The 16,794-nt window shown below is 47.1% G+C and overlaps 2 protein-coding genes across 7 annotated transcripts in view; one reads left to right on the top strand and one right to left on the bottom strand.

Annotated features, from left to right (window-relative positions):
- cped1 (cadherin-like and PC-esterase domain containing 1) overlaps positions 1–12,731 on the bottom strand; it is an 86,593-nt gene extending 73,862 nt beyond the window's left edge. Inside the window, exon 1 of one of the 2 annotated variants that reach the window (XM_071332753.1) lies at positions 11,477–12,731. In XM_071332753.1, coding sequence (XP_071188854.1) covers positions 11,477–11,773 — 297 coding nt within the window. In that variant the 5' untranslated portion in view covers positions 11,774–12,731. The remainder of the gene's footprint in view (positions 1–11,476) is intronic. The other variant, XM_071332752.1, reaches the window with a different exon arrangement.
- Positions 1,588–6,024, top strand: LOC139534065 (putative nuclease HARBI1). Of its 5 annotated transcripts, XM_071332757.1 has the most exons (10): positions 1,588–2,340; positions 2,428–2,604; positions 2,695–2,756; positions 2,839–2,925; positions 3,013–3,054; positions 3,123–3,296; positions 3,376–3,411; positions 3,510–4,064; positions 4,346–4,457; positions 4,552–6,024. In XM_071332757.1, exons 1-8 carry the CDS (start codon positions 2,220–2,222, stop codon positions 3,585–3,587), a joined length of 777 nt encoding a protein of 258 aa, XP_071188858.1. In that variant the 5' UTR covers positions 1,588–2,219; the 3' UTR covers positions 3,588–4,064; positions 4,346–4,457; positions 4,552–6,024. The 5 variants fall into 5 exon arrangements, with proteins under 5 accessions (XP_071188858.1, XP_071188859.1, XP_071188857.1 ...); XM_071332758.1 differs by having other exon boundaries at positions 1,588–2,604; XM_071332756.1 differs by lacking the exons at positions 1,588–2,340; positions 2,428–2,604 and adding an exon at positions 4,134–4,249 and having other exon boundaries at positions 2,634–2,756; positions 2,839–3,296; positions 3,376–4,064.
- Positions 12,732–16,794: the final 4,063 nt, after the last annotated feature.

Here is a 16,794-nt window from a genome sequence, read left to right as displayed (position 1 = left end):
TATGGTGCAGGTGTCTCCATCCTTCTTCAGTACAGTAATATGGTGCAGGTGTTTCCATCCTTCTTCAGTACAGTAATATGGTGCAGGTGTCTCCAGCCTTCCTCAGTACAGTAATATGGTGCAGGTGTCTCCATCCTTCCTCAGTACAGTAATATGGTGCAGGTGTTTCCATCCTTCTTCAGTACAGTAATATGGTGCAGGTGTTTCCATCCTTCTTCAGTACAGTAATATGGTGCAGGTGTTTCCATCCTTCTTCAGTACAGTAATATGGTGCAGGTGTCTCCAGCCTTCCTCAGTACAGTAATATGGTGCAGGTGTTTCCATCCTTCTTCAGTACAGTAATATGGTGCAGGTGTTTCCATCCTTCTTCAGTACAGTAATATGGTGCAGGTATCTCCATCTTTCCTCAGTACAGTAATATGGTGCAGGTGTCTCCATTCTTCCTCAGTACAGTAATATGGTGCAGGTGTCTCCTAGCCTTCTATCAGTATCATCAACTGAAGAGTTTCCTTCATATGCTACCACTTCTATTGCTGCTAGCAGTCTGTTCAATTTAGATTACTGGTCATTTAGAAAAGGATACCAAGTAGAGGACTAATTAACAGTATTGTGACCCAGCCATTAGAGTACACCAGGGGAGGCTCCTCCTCAGAGGAAGGGAAGGACCATCCTCCTCAGTGAATTTCATAAATGTTTTAATTGTTAAACACATAAAAAGTTATCATTTTTAGATAAAACTATACTAAATATAATCACGTTACCAAATAATTTATTAAAATAATATTTTGCAATGAAGGTCTACAGTAGCCTCAACAGCACTCTTTAGGGTAGCACCACGGTGTAGCCGGAGGACAGCTAGCTTCTGTCCTCCTCTTGGTACATTGACTTCAATACAAAACCTTGGAGGCTCATGGTTCTCACCCCCTTCCATAGACTTACACAATAATTATGACAACTTCCAGAGGACGTCCTACAACCTATCAGAGCTGTTGCAACATGAACTGACATGTTGTCCACCCAATCAAAGGATCAGATAATTAATCTAGTACTGAAAGCATAAGCTACAGCTAGCGAGCCATGCAGTATATAAAATGTGGTGAGTCGTTGACTCAAAGAGAGAGAAAGACAATCGTTGAACAGTTTTGAACAAATTAATTTCTTCCAAAATGACGGAGAAGCAAGAGAGAAATAGAGAGAGATTGTCATTTTTTATAAATTTTTGTTACTTTAAGTTTCACTTACTTAGTTAGCAAATGCAGCTAGCTAGTTTAGCAGACACAAACACCTTGTTCAAATAGGGGGATGCTATGTTAGTTAGCTGGTTATGACTATTCAACAAAACACTGGAACTCTTCCAAGTCAACGTAAGCTTTTGGTTTTACTAATTTATTGCCATCGGGGCCCGCCGGTGTAAGTGCTAAACTTCTTACTGACTGTACACTGTAACGTTACTGCATGATTGTAGCAGGTTTACTAACACGTTAGTTCTATTAGCTATGTTGACTATGAAGTTAATATGGTGACAACGATGTAGGTTGTGTGTAGACGTTATGATTTGGAAAGTTTTTTTCGCCTGGGGCCTGTTGCACAAAAGTAGAATTAAGACATCCGGGATAAATGACTCAGCTGAGCTCAATGAAGCCAAAACATGTGCGTCCAGGCTTAATTGGTTGCACAAAGACCAAGCCAGGATGAGCAGACACGGATTCATTAAGCCAGGTGAAACCAATCCTGGATAGGTGCGCGCTCACGGCTCACTCAAATAGACCCCGCCACAGATCACAGATTAACAGATTTACCATGGCAACTAGAGCCGCGTACTTTTCCCCGTAGGAAGCACAAATCCTCATGGAGGCATACGAGGAGGTAAAAGATATAATTAAGAAGAAAGGCAACACCGCCACAGTGATAAAGCAAAGAGAAAAAGCGTGGCAAAGTATTGCAGACCGCCTGAATGCGTAAGTAGTGCACAATTACACACTCACCGCTCCGCTGAAACATCACAATTACAATTCAAATATTTAATTCACATCTCCAAAAATGCAGTTGTACTGTAATTATGAAACGGTTAAATTTTTAATTGAAATGCACTGCAGATATGAGTGAAATTGTGTAAAGTAACTCCATCACACTGTATAAAGCTATGATAAATTTTTTGATATTTTTACTGAAAACAAGACAAAAATACCAAGTAATTTTTTGCAGTGTGACTCCATTAAATGTGTGTGTGTGTGTGTGTGTGTGTGTGTGTGTGTGTGTGTGTGTGTAGATTAAACATGAACGGGCCAAAACGGACATGGCAGCAGGTCAAAATCAAATACAAGAACATTCTGCAGAATGGTATGGTCCCTGACTAATATTTAACAAAGCACAAGCATATATTGTACCCAGAAGGTGCCTGCTCACACATTGTCTGTACTGTTTTAGCAGTGAAAAAGAATACCCACAGACAAGGCACGGGTGGTGGGTCACCAAAGGCTGACCTTACCCCAGCAGAGGACATGGCCTTGGAGCTAAATAAAGGCAGGCCCGTCTTAGAGGGGATCCCTGGGGGGAAAGAGACGAGCATAGGTTCCTCCCAAGATGCCACCCGCTTCATTCAAGGTATGTCCTTCCATCTCTACATGGGATACAACCACATTCATATTGAATCAATTTGGACTGTCTGACTTTGGTTTACCTATTGCCTTGCAGTGTCTGGCAGCACTGTGTTCCTGTTAGAGCCACCAGCACAAGCACCAGACGATGCTGATCCAGTGAGTACTCCATCAAAGGCATACTGTAGGCCTGGCATGTCTTGTCTACTAGCTTCAATATGAATCCGATTAAATGTGATAGGGTGAAGGCCCCAGTGCAGCAGCAACAGCACATGATGGAGACGATGATGAGGAGGAGACCATCTCTCTGGATTCCAGAAGGCATGAGGTATCATGTTAAGACTGTGAAAGTACTATTTACTCTACAATGGTGAGGAGTCCTCATCAAAATCAAAAAATCTAATTTCTTTTACAGGACCCAGATGCTATACAGTGGGAAAACCAGCCTGGCAACATAGTGCGTATTAATAAAAGGACACCACATCCTGCCAAATTCCAGCTGCGCTAATGGTATTGTGTTCACAGAGCTCACAAGCTATCAGAAAGTTGTATGGCAACCACCTCCGGCGCCAAATAGAACTGGCAGACATAGACATTCAGTACAAGAAGAAAAAGATGGAAAATCTTGCACTGGAGTCCGAAATAAAAAAGAGGACAATTAGGAAACTGGACCTTGAAATAAAAAAACTTGAGAGGGAGGTGAGATATGCCTTCAATGTACACTGTATGCTAACTGTAACACAAATGTATTAATCATTATTTTTCTTTCCTCCCCCAGCTCCAAGAAGATGACACAGCTCAAAATAAAAATGAGGTATATTCTCGTAAAGTCAAGTGAGCCATGACATATGAGCTCTTATTGTGAGCACACAGGACGGTGGCATCTTTCTAAGTTTTTTTTTATTTTCCCAGCAATCAGTACAACCAAGTCATCGTTATAAGGCATCGCCCTCTTTTGCCCACCCCCCCAGCACCAGGTGTGGCCACTAGCCTATATGAAGGCCCAAAATTGTGTGTTCCTTTCTGCTCTGACAATGGCATGCCCATTCGTGCGAGATGTGGTGGATGAAGAAGCACTTGTGCTGAGGAGAGCCTTCAGGCGAGAAAGGGTCTTCAGGGACCGGTTGGACCCACTGGCCTTCCCTGATGACCATCTATATGAAAGATACAGGTTTTCTGCAGATGGCATCAGGTATCTATGCAGACTACTGGGTCCCAGGATTAAGCACCGCACTGCACGGAGCCATGCACTGAGTGTGGAGCAAATGGTTTGTGTGGCCTTGCGCTTTTTTGCTAGTGGAGCCTTCCTGTACTCAGTGGGGGATGCAGAACAGCTGAACAAGGCCACAATTTGCCGCACAATAAGGAGTGTGTGTCTGGCTATCAAAGCATTAGCAGATGTCTTCATCTCCTTCCCTGGCCACAGAAGACTCTGTGACATCAAAGAGGAGTTCTATAGGATTGCAGGTAAGAGGATCTACAAATTACAGGACAACTGTTAACACATAGTAGGATACTCATTACTTTGTGTGACAGGTTTCCCCAATGTCATTGGTGCAGTGGACTGCACACACATAAGGATAAAAGCCCCCTCAGGTGCCCATGAGGCCGATTTTGTGAATAGGAAATCCTTTCACAGCATTAATGTTCAGGTGAACATAACTTTTTGATATTGTCCATTGACGAACACTCTGCATTGCCAGTGATGTGCATTGATTGGTGTAATATTCCTCATCTTATGATTTCAGATGGTCTGCAATGCTGACTGTGTGATCAGCAATGTTGTGGCAAAATGGCCTGGCTCAGTCCATGACTCCAGAATCTTTCGGGCCTCTGAAATCTATCAGTGCCTATCACAAGGTAAGCCACACAACCCCTATTTATAACCATCATGGCTGTGTCAAGAATATCACTGTGTTTATGAGGTAGTAATGATGAGATTTTGTGTTGACAGGTGAATTCTCTGGTGTGTTGCTGGGAGACAGGGGGTATGGCTGCCAGCCTTTTCTCCTGACACCTTTCACAGACCCCCAGGAAGCACAGCAGGCCTACAACCATGCCCATGCCAGGACCAGGGCCAGAGTTGAAATGACCTTTGGCCTCCTGAAGGCACGCTTTCACTGCCTTCACAAATTAAGGGTCAGCCCTGTTAGGGCATGTGATATTACTGTGGCTTGTGCTGTCCTCCACAATGTGGCCTGCCTGAGGAAGGAGAGGGCCCCCAGAGTGCCACCAGCCATGGACTGGGACAATCCGGCAATCTTCCCTGATGACGACAGTGGTCGGCTGCTGAGGGACCAATATGTGTTGAATTATTTTAGTTAGTATGTGTGCTTTCAATTTTGGTTAAATATGTCCTGCGGTGGCAGAGGAATTTGGGTTTTTTTGGGTTTGTTTTTTGACGAATTTGGCCTCTTATGATGTTTGTGCGGTATACTGTGTGTAATACAAGGCTGCAGGGAGGCTACTGCATCCATTAATTTGTCTGTTCAGTTGATGTGTATGGATTTGTCCTGCATTTATTTTAGTGTGCAGACATGCAGGGTGTGTTATATACAGACCTTTGAATGTGTATGTATCATTTTGTATAATATGCTTGGATTCTGTGCTTTCCATCTTGTAGAGTCACTGTGACTTCAGTTTCGAAAGGAGCTGATGGTTTACCTGCTTTGTTTTGTCCTTATTCAATAAAGGAACATAATGTTACACATTGTGTTTTTATATTCATATGGAATGTGTATTTGTTTATATGACAGAGTACTAGGGCCACACTGAAGAAAAAGGATAAAGTCATAAATTTATGAGGCTGGTTCTTTCTGCAGAAAAGCTACATATTGTTTTTGCAGTTTTGATACTTATGACAATGTGATACTTAATATTCTGGCACATCAGCATGTCTTTGTTTATGAAACCATACTGAAGTACAATTTCACGAAATGCCCCACATCTGTCATTTTAACAACTGTCCTCCTTTAAAACAACTGGTTACAATATTATGACTTGTGTTTTTTTCCCCTCTGTGGCCCTAATATTCTATCATTTTATATATAGCCTTATAGTCTATGGGAAACTGTAAATTATCTAATGATAGCAACATCATCTAAAAATCATTTTTTATCCCAAATCATTGAAATTAATGATCACAAACGTTTAAATAATAACAGTGGGTCTAGTTATATGTGATAACAATGTATAGTGAGCAGTGAAATAACTATTGGTTTCCATTTGTGGTGACTGCTGACTGACATTAGGGATGAGATTAAATAGATCCTGGAATTTAGCCTGGTCTGGAGCAGGCTAGCTCCACAGAATAAATCTCCATGGTAATTTATACCATAACATATCCTCCTGCCCCCTATCCATCTTTAGTGCAACCGGATTACGGATCAATTGAGCCAGGATCACCAAGATATCCTGGCTTAATCCCTTATCCTAGTTTTGTGCAACAGGCCCCTGGTCACATACAGCTGATGTGTTGTGCATTGAAGTCCACAAGCGCAGGGACAAGGTGAGAGGAAGAGAGTGCATAGATGCGAGAAGGAAAACAACATGGCTGCTATGAATGATCAGGGGTGTATTAATTTCCCGCCGATTCTGTTGAAAAGACATTTTTTAAACGGAAGCAAATGAAACCAAATGGGGATAAACATACCTGAATTTGTCCAATAGATACTCTCATTTGCAACTGTTGGACTAATGGTTACACACAATATCAGCTAGATGCAGGCAAGAGCGTGCAAGGTGGTATTGAATGTGTCACTGTCTGTGCACCTACGTTGTAAACTTTCAATAATAGGCTCCCTTATGTGTATAGGGGAAAAAATTGTATAATGTAGTAGCCTAAACCTATTGCTGTTACATTGAACTAGGTGAATGGAATATGAATGCAAGTCATCCAATATGTTGTAATAGAAATAAGGCCATGCTCATGAAAAAAAATGTGTCCTCCCTCATCTTAAACAGCACTGACCACCACTGGAGTACACACATGGGCAGACCTACCTCCCCAGCACCCTAACTGACTCCCTGACGCTACCTCCCCAGCACCCTACTGACTCCCTGACCCTACCTCCCCAGCACCCTAACTGACTCCCTGACCCTACTCCCCCAGCACCCTACTGACTCCCTGACCCTACCTCCCCAGCACCCTAACGGACTCCCTGACCCTACCTCCCCAGCACCCTAACTGACTCCCTGACCCTACCTCCCCAGCACCCTAACTGTCTCCCTGACCCTACCTCCCCAGCACCCTCCTAACTGACTCCCTGACCCTACCTCCCCAGCACCCTAACTGACTCCCTGACCCTACCTCCCCAGCACCCAAACTGACTCCCTGACCCTACCTCCCCAGCACCCTAACTGACTCCCTGACCCTACCTCCCCAGCACCCTAACTGACTCCCTGACCCTATCCAAGACCTTCTCCCCTGCACCCTAACGGACTCCCTGACCCTACCTCCAGCACCCTAACTGACTCCCTGACCCTACCTCCCCAGCACCCTAACTGTCTCCCTGACCCTACCTCCCCAGCACCCTAACTGACTCCCTGACCCTACCTCCCCAGCACCCTGTCTCCCTGACCCTACCTCCCCGGCACCCTGTCTCCCTGACCCTATCCAAGACCTTCTCCCCTGCACCCTAACGGACTCCCTGACCCTACCTCCAGCACCCTAACTGACTCCCTGACCCTACCTCCAGAGCACCCTAACTGACTCCCTGACCCTACCTCCCCAGCACCCTAACTGACTCCCTGACCCTACCTCCCCTGCACCCTAACGGACTCCCTGACGCTACCTCCCCAGCACCCTAACTGACTCCCTGACGCTACCTCCCCAGCACCCTAACTGACTCCCTGACCCTACCTCCCCAGCACCCTAACTGACTCCCTGACCCTACCTCCCCTGCACCCTAACGGACTCCCTGACCCTACCTCCCCAGCACCCTAACTGTCTCCCTGACCCTACCTCCCCAGCACCCTAACTGACTCCCTGACCCTACTTCCCCAGCACCCTACTGACTCCCTGACCCTACCTCCCCAGCACCCTAACTGACTCCCTGACCCTACCTCCCCAGCACCCTAACTGACTCCCTGACCCTACCTCCCCAGCACCCTAACTGACTCCCTGACCCTACCTCCCCAGCACCCTAACTGACTCCCTGACCCTACTTCCCTAGCACCCTACTGACTCCCTGACCCTACCTCCCCAGCACCCTAACTGTCTCCCTGACCCTACTTCCCCAGCACCCTAACTGTCTCCCTGACCCTACCTTCCCAGCACCCTAACTGTCTCCCTGACCCTACCTCCAGAGCACCCTAACTGACTCCCTGACCCTACCTCCCCAGCACCCTAACTGTCTCCCTGACCCTACCTCCCCAGCACCCTCCTAACTGACTCCCTGACCCTACTTCCCCAGCACCCTACTGACTCCCTGACCCTACCTCCCCAGCACCCTACTGACTCCCTGACCCTACCTCCCCAGCACCCTAACTGACTCCCTGACCCTACTTCCCCAGCACCCTACTGACTCCCTGACCCTACCTCCCCAGCACCCTAACTGACTCCCTGACCCTACTTCCCCAGCACCCTAACTGACTCCCTGACCCTACCTCCCCAGCACCCTAACTGACTCCCTGACCCTACCTCCCCAGCACCCTAACTGTCTCCCTGACCCTACCTCCCCAGCACCCTCCTAACTGACTACCTGACCCTACTTCCCCAGCACCCTACTGACTCCCTGACCCTACCTCCCCAGCACCCTACTGACTCCCTGACCCTACCTCCCCAGCACCCTAACTGACTCCCTGACCTTACTTCCCCAGCACCCTAACTGACTCCCTGACCCTACCTCCCCAGCACCCTAACTGTCTCCCTGACCCTACCTCCCCAGCACCCTCCTAACTGACTCCCTGACCCTACCCCCCCAGCACCCTAACTGACTCCCTGACCCTACCTCCCCAGCACCCTACTGACTCCCTGACCCTACCTCCCCAGCACCCTAACTGACTCCCTGACCCTACCTCCCTAGCACCCTAACTGACTCCCTGACCCTACCTCCCCAGCACCCTACTGACTCCCTGACCCTATCCAAGACCTTCTCCCCTGCACCCTAACGGATTCCCTGACCCTACCTCCAGAGCACCCTAACTGACCCCCTGACCCTACCTCCAGAGCACCCTAACTGACCCCCTGACCCTACCTCCAGCACCCTAACTGACCCCCTGACCCTACCTCCAGCACCCTAACTGACTCCCTGACCCTACCTCCCCAGCACCCTAACTGACTCCCTGACCCTACCTCCCCAGCACCCTAACTGACTCCCTGACCCTACCTCCACAGCACCCTGTCTCCCTGACCCTATCCAAGACCTTCTCCCCTGCACCCTAACTGACTCCCTGACCCTACCTCCAGAGCACCCTAACTGACTCCCTGACCCTACCTCCAGAGCACCCTAACTGACTCCCTGACCCTACCTCCCCAGCACCCTAACTGACTCCCTGACCCTACCTCCAGAGCACCCTAACGGACTCCCTGACCCTACCTCCAGAGCACCCTAACTGACTCCCTGACCCTACCTCCCCAGCACCCTAACTGACTCCCTGACCCTACCTCCAGAGCACCCTAACGGACTCCCTGACCCTACCTCCCCAGCACCCTAACTGACTCCCTGACCCTATCCGAGACCTTCTCCGAGAGTCTGGTTAGTGCCAGTGGTCAAAACGCTGAAACCTCCTCCCATACACACGTTCAGCCAATCAGCGTCAAAGCAGCAAACAAGCTTCCAGATCTTTCTGGCAGGGGTTCCACTCTGAACTCCACGAAACATGCTCCACACATATGCGGCGAGTTTGAACGCCGCTCTGATGGGAGTACCAGTGCCATTGAATCCCAGCGTGTATGTGTGTGCGAGTGAGGCTGTGTTCCATGCTTTTCTGATCCATGGTCCAGCCTCCTGCCTCCTGCCCTGGGACTGAATGGGTCTATCAGTGTCTGGAAGAGACTCAAAGGGGATAAAGAGCTGGAGGATCACATTCCGTATCTCCGTTCTAACACTTCCTACTGGCCTACTGCCGGAGCACTCATGCCGCTAGCACCCGGGAAAGACTGGGACAGCCATACACAGGTGCTAACTGCATACACACGCACATGGACACACACTCTCAGACACGCATTGCAAACCTTTTACACAAACACCCTTGCCAAAACACCCCACCCCTAACAACTCTCCAGCAATTCCAATCACCATCCCGCCCCAGACAGATACAATACTGAACACCCCATACACACAGTGTGAAGCTACTCATTATGACATGCCACAGAGGGTAACAGGCACAAACACTACAGTGGCAGGGCTTTTGTAACGATGGCTCTAGACATGCCAACAAGCAACCCCCACCACCCCCCCAGTCACACTCAATGTCAACTATGAAAGACTCCTTTGAGTATATCATGAAAGGAGAAATAAGGGCAATGTAATGGCTCAGACTTCAAACTTCTGATTCACAATAAGTCCGACATTCAGAACTTTTCGAGTTGGGTCTCTAGAACACAGAGTTGCACTCAACAGCTAAACTGAGGCAGCGTGTTTGTGGTGGATAACAAATTTGGCTGTGACAGCTCGCTTTCTCCCTGTCAACCACATAGTCAATATAGTCACATAGTCAAGTCCAACAGACTTCCTCTCCCTCTCCCTCTATCTCTCTCTCTCAACACCATCCCTCCTCCCCCCTCTCCTTGTTTATTTATTATCTCCCTTCCTCTCCAAGGGTCCAAGACAACCAGAGAGAAGGAAAAGTATGGCCTAATAAAATAACTGTTCCAGGAACACTTTCCTAATTTAACCCATAATGGTAAAGGTTAGAAGTGGGTAAGTAGAGCTGATCTAGAATCAGTTGTTAGAGGTAGATGGTAAACAGAGAGCTGTGTAACGACCTGGGGTACTAGCAGCTGGTCTGCGATCTATGGCAGCATCACTCTTGTCAGAATACAACACACACTTCCTGAAAGACTGAAAAGCAAACACAGTAACAGTGGGATTGCCAGAATACTCTCACAATTACAGAGCAGTCAAGCAAGGCTATAATGGTCAAGGTATTGGCCACATTTGAGGCAGCTGGGTAATAAATACATTTAAATCCCTCATCTTCGGGTTTATCACAGATTATGTCAGCTGTCATTTTATGGACGCATGAGAGCTGTAAAATGAGGGTTTCTCCGACTTGATTAACGGCCGAACTTGTAGGCTACATCAGGGAACACTTTCAGAAAAACAATCACTTAAAATAACCCAGGAAATTGATATGCAACCTTGTTTTGAAAGGTTCCCACAGGTGTCAATCATCTGTGTGAAGAGCGCTTCTAGAGCACGTGTCCAGCTGACCAATGGGCATTGAGCCTCGAGCCCCCAGCTCGCTCATCTAAATACCTCAACACTAACATCTATAGAAAAAAAACTGTTCACTATTCTTAAACATTTTACGTAACTTGACAACTAAATTAAAATAGGCTCAACCTGTTCGTTATATAGGCTAAACCAAGGAGTCAGCATCCAATCATTTTGTTGTGAGACTTGAAGCTAAGGTTGTTGTTGCTCATTAAAGTTAATTCAACTCAGACGGTGTTTTGAGCCCAAAGACAAAACACAGGCTGCATAGAGTGTCATGCAACCATTGCACGCAACTAACGCAGCACTGTGTAAAGATATAGTCATTGTGAGATGGACTTGTATCAAAGCTTTTCCCATTGTGGGATGGATCAAAGCTTATCCTTGAATCTACAATATTCAAGGTTCATCCCAACTGCATGTAGGCTACCTAATGCACAGTACAAAAATTGGACAATAGACAGCATTTCAGTGCACTTCTATCATAAGCCCACTTACATATCTGTCCCTTTCCAAAGCCTCCAGGGTAGAAATAAGCCTCACAGGGTCCTGCAGAAGTTCATCAAATACCTCCAACGCTCCAGTCATCGTTGACTTGTTGCGTTCATCAGCCGCGGGTGGGCCGCCTTTGAACCGACTCCGTGCCTCCATCAGGGTCTGGTAGAAAAGACACACCGCGACCCCTAGGAGCAATAATCGTCCGGAGCAATACCTGCGGCGGAGCGTCCAGAGCCGCCGAAGAAACATTCCCGCTTCACTCCCAACTTTGCTGGCAGAAGAATAAAGGCATACCATGAGGGAAGAAGATGTTTAGCCTACTTCTTCTCCGCGTCTCACTCAGACCTCACACAACTCTGGCCGTTAGCCCCGCTGCTCTGTGTTTTTTATATCTGTAAAAACACGCACTTCAGGAATAAGCCACGGCCTGAAACATTGTGCTGCATTTTATCTTTCAAAGATGAGCTGGTTGGTATTTCAGAGGGGGTACACGGTGTCCAAGAGCCGTCGCTATGGCAAATTTGAGTGTTGATTTGTGAGCTGGCACAAACAAACAAAACCTTTTCCCCAACGTTGTTATTCCGTTATTCGTGATAATGAAGTTAGATCAAAGTGAGCCACAGTCCAACTTTCACATCCTCGAACACTATGGAGCCCCGAGAGAGCATGGAAAAGTTTTCCCTCTCTCTTTCTTTGGGGAAGAGTGCCCCTCAGATGATTAAAAACATTCTCGAGTAGCGGAACCTCATGACTGTGGCTAGATCAGACTCTGCTCCTGCCCGCTGTCAGAAAACTGCCATTCCCATCCAGAACCAAAAGCAGGACGCATGAAAACATCCCGTCAGACACAGATAGAGCCAAACTGAAGTTAGAAAAATGAAGAACTTCACCAAGACTTCAGACCCTGAAATAGACTACAGACTACAAAGAGGGTTTCCACTATATCCGAGCGCTGCCTGCGCACCGGGGGGCGACTTCACCTGGTTTGGGTTAGGCTACTCTAAGAGAAAAAAGTAAACAGTAGCCGAACTTCCGCTCCGCGCAGACGTCTGGATTACAGTCTCACACACAGGTCTACTGGTTCCCAAAAGTAAAACTCCCTCGGGTAAAGAAAAAAAATAAGTGGAGTTTATACCATAGATCCTTTTCAACTGGATAGTCGAGGAGCGTTCTTGTAAAGTAACGGTTTTGGAATTCCACGATGTACACTGAGCGGTCTAAATGTGCACACATGCCTACTCCGTCGGGGGTCGAGGTATGCTCCCCCTCATTCCAAATTGTGGTAAAAGACAGAGCTCACTCTTTGCTATTTGTGGCACATACACCAGTCCTCCATTGGCTCATTATTTAGAGAAAGGAGTTGGAGCCCTGCTTTGTTTCAGTCAGATGTGGTGAGAGAGAGGCTATTGAAAAGGTTCCCTTTTGGAGCAAGGGCCGAAAACATTGTCCCTTTTTTTGGTGAAGTTGTAATTTCTCCAAGACACCCCAGGTTCCTACTAAAAATATAGTTATTATGGCAGTATGTGTCTACCATCAATAGAATGACTGACAGGAGTGGCTACTGTCTACCCAAATCCCCTTGTGTGTGAGGGCTGCAACACTGCTGGTTTTCATTACCCTCCTCAAATCAGGGAATGATTTAGACCTGGGACATCATGCAGGTGAGCTGGCTCATGGTAAATCAGTGGCATTCATTAATACATTTCCTGCCAAATAAAGAAAAACAGCCGTACATCAGCCCTTGAGACATGATTGAATAGCTCTGTTAGTACTGCATTTGTTGAGAGCTCAAATACAATGTTAATGGGGCGAGCAGGTCACCATTAAAGCACAGTGGTGTAATGGGTTCGCACAAAAAAATGGTGCTTAAAGCGTACTTCATTATTCAATGTTTAAAAAAACAAACTCCAGACTACCTTTATTCCACACACAAAGACACGTACTGTCACGATCGTGTAGAGAGACGGACCAAGACGCAGCATGAGGAAAATAAGCCATCTTCTTTTATTTAAATGAACGAAGATGAACATGAAACGAAAACACTATACAAACAAACAAAACAACAAATGATCGTGAAGCTAAATAACGCAAGTGCACAGACAAGCAACAAACGTTAAACAAGACAACTACCCACCAAAAGCCTACTGCCTATGGCTACCTTAAATATGTCTCCCAATCAGAGACAAATGAATGACAGCTGTCTCTGATTGAGACCCAATCTAGGCAGCCATAGACATAACTAGACAACCTAACAATACTCTATCCCATACACATACAACACCCATGGACTAACCAAAACACACACAACATACAATGCCCACCCCAACTCACGCCCTGACCAACTAAACATAATCAAAATAACATAAAAATAGGTCAGGAACGTGACACGTACAAAGCTCTCCCTCACACTCCATTTGGCAAATCTGACCATAATTCTATCCTCCTGACATGTTCAACCTGTCCGTGGCCGAGTCTGTAATACCTACATGTTTCAAGCAGACCACCATAGTCCCTGTGCCCAAGAATACCAAGGTAACCTGCCTAAATGACTACTGACCCGTAGCACTCACGTCTGTAGCCATGAAGTGCTATGAAAGGCTGGTCATGGCTCACATCAACACCATCATCCCAGAAACCATAGACCCACTCCAATTTCCATACCACCCCAACAGATCCACAGATGACGCAATCTTTATTGCACTCAACACTGCCCTTTCCCACATGGACAAAAATGAACACCTACGTGAGAATGCTGTTCATTGACTACAACTCAGCGTTCAACACCATAGTGCCCTCAAAGCTTATCACTAAACTAAGGACCCTGGGATTAAACACTAACCTCTGCAACTGGATCCTGGACTTCCTGACGGGCCACCCCCAGGTGGTAAGGGTAGACAACAACATATTTTCTACACTGATCCTAAACACGGGGGCCCTTCAGGGGTGCGTGCTTTGTCCCCTCCTGTACTCCCTGTTCACCCATGACTGCGTGGCCAAGCACGTCTCCAACACCATCATTAAGTTTGCCGACTTCACAACAGTGGTAGGCCTGATCACCGACAACGATGAGACAGCCTATAGAGGGGCCTTCCGAGTGGCGCAGTGGTCCAGGCTCCGCAACCGGGAGACCCATTGGGCTGCTCACAATTGGCCCAGCGTCTTCCGGGTTAGGGGAGGGTTTGGCCGGCAAGGATGTTCTTGTCCCATCGCGCACTAACGACTCCAGTGGCGGGCCGGGTGCAATGCACGCTGACACGGTCACCAGGTTTACGGTGTTTCCTCCGACACATTGGTGAGGCTGGCTTCGGGGTTAAGCGGGCATTGTGTCAAGGAGCACGGGATTTGCAGTGATGGGACAAGTCTGTAAACTACCAATTGGATACCACAAAATTGGGGAGAAAAATGGGTAAAAAAATAAACTACCATGGTACAAACACACCAAGACAGTCATGAAGAGGGCACGACAACGCCTATTCCCCGTCAGGAGACTGGAAAGATTTGGCTTGGGTCCTCAGAAAGTTATACAGCTGCACCATCGAGAGCATCCTGACTGGTTGCATCACCGCCTGGTATGGCAACTGCTTGGCCTCCGACTGCAACGCACTACAGAGGGTAGTGCGTACGGCCCAGTACATCACTGGGGCCAAGCTTCCTGCCATCCAGGACCTCTATACCAGGCGGTGTCAGAGGAAGGCCCTGAAAATTTCCAAAGACTCCAGCCATCCTAGACTGTTCTCTCTGCTACCGCACGGCAAGCAGTACCGGAGCGCCAAGTCTAGGTTCAAAAGGCTTCTTAACAGCTTCTACCACCAAGCCATAAAACTGCTGAACAGCTAATCAAATGGCTACGGGGGGGACAAAATGGCGCCGTAGAGATTACACTGTGTTTCAGCGAGCTCCCGTGGCATTCGTAAATGTATATTTTTTCATTAATCTCCTAGCTTGAAAAGGTGGTAGAATTGGCTAAATAAGTTATCCTACAATGAGTCTTGACGGCTATTTCTCAAAAATCTCCGACAACATGCCCAACAGAACTACTAAGAACTTGACCAAAACCACCATCCCTGTAGATGTGCAGGAGGAGCTAGCTTACGTTAGCGAAGCTAACACCATTGCGGATCCAGGCACAATGGACCTGGTGATTCAAAAGATGACGGATAACATTACTAAAGTGATCGATGTTAAGATAAGAACGGTCTTGGAAGCAATAGCAGGCCATTCAGCTGAACTACAGAGGGTTGTCAAATGTGTTGATGAGGCGGAAGGAAGAATTGCTACAGTGGAAACTTCAACTACATCTATGGACACTAAGATAAAAGCACTTGAGAAACAGGTGCGCGAAATGGCGGAACACATTGACGACTTGGATAATCGAGGACGCAGATGCAATATTCGTGTTGTGGGACTCCCGGAAAATTCTGAAGGGACACGTTTAGTACATTTTTTTTGAGGAATGGATCCCTGACTACCTACAAATGGACACTAAGGCTGGTCGTGTGAAGCTGGACAGAGCCCATCGCTCTCAAGCACCGATACCCGGTCCCAACCAGCGCCCACGGCCAGTGGTTATAAAGTTCCACAACTTCACCGACAAGCAGCGCGTCATGGATGCGGCTAGAAACATCGGTTCTGACGGTAGTCAACGTAAAGGTCCAAAGGTCTCATTCTTCAATGATTACTCCACAGCGGTTGTACGAAGACGCAAAGGGTTTGATGAGGCGAAGGCTCGACTCAAGAGAATGAAGATGGACTACGCACTGCTGTACCCGGCCACATTGAAGATTATGGTCAACAGATCGCCTAAGAAACTCTACACACCTGAAGAGGCTGCTGCGTTTATTGACTCTCTCTATTGACTCTCTCGGGTAAATAACTTTAAGCTGCACCTCCGCAGCATTGGATAACTTTTTAAAAAGTTGAATCTGATCATGAAACAGTGGTGTGAGTTCTCACGTGCTCCGGTTCAGTAATATTCGTATTTTTAGAATTTTTCTTGCTAAAGTAACTGCCGCTATAGCTCAGGCTGAGATATGGGTGAATCTATATTGGTGCCCAGGCTTGGTTTTAGGTGGAAGAGCCTCAATCTTCTTCTATTGATTTTCATTTCCGTATATATAAAGGATGAGGCTATTGAGTGGCAATGCAGACTTAAGAGTCTACATTGGAAAGTTGAAATCCCCTGCATGTTAGCTAGTGGGAAAACCCCCTTTTGGATCTTTACATGTTTTTTTGGGGGGGGTTTAGTATAGTTCGAGTTCAGGGTTCATATCGTTTGTTTATGGTCGGTGAGATAGAAGAGAGTTCAACACATGGAAAAA

Source organism: Salvelinus alpinus, chromosome 11, assembly GCF_045679555.1.
Source record: "Salvelinus alpinus chromosome 11, SLU_Salpinus.1, whole genome shotgun sequence".
Classification (NCBI taxonomy): Eukaryota; Metazoa; Chordata; class Actinopteri; order Salmoniformes; family Salmonidae; genus Salvelinus; species Salvelinus alpinus.
The sequence above is the reverse complement of the archived record's forward strand: the minus strand, read 5'-3'. Positions and strand labels throughout refer to the sequence as shown.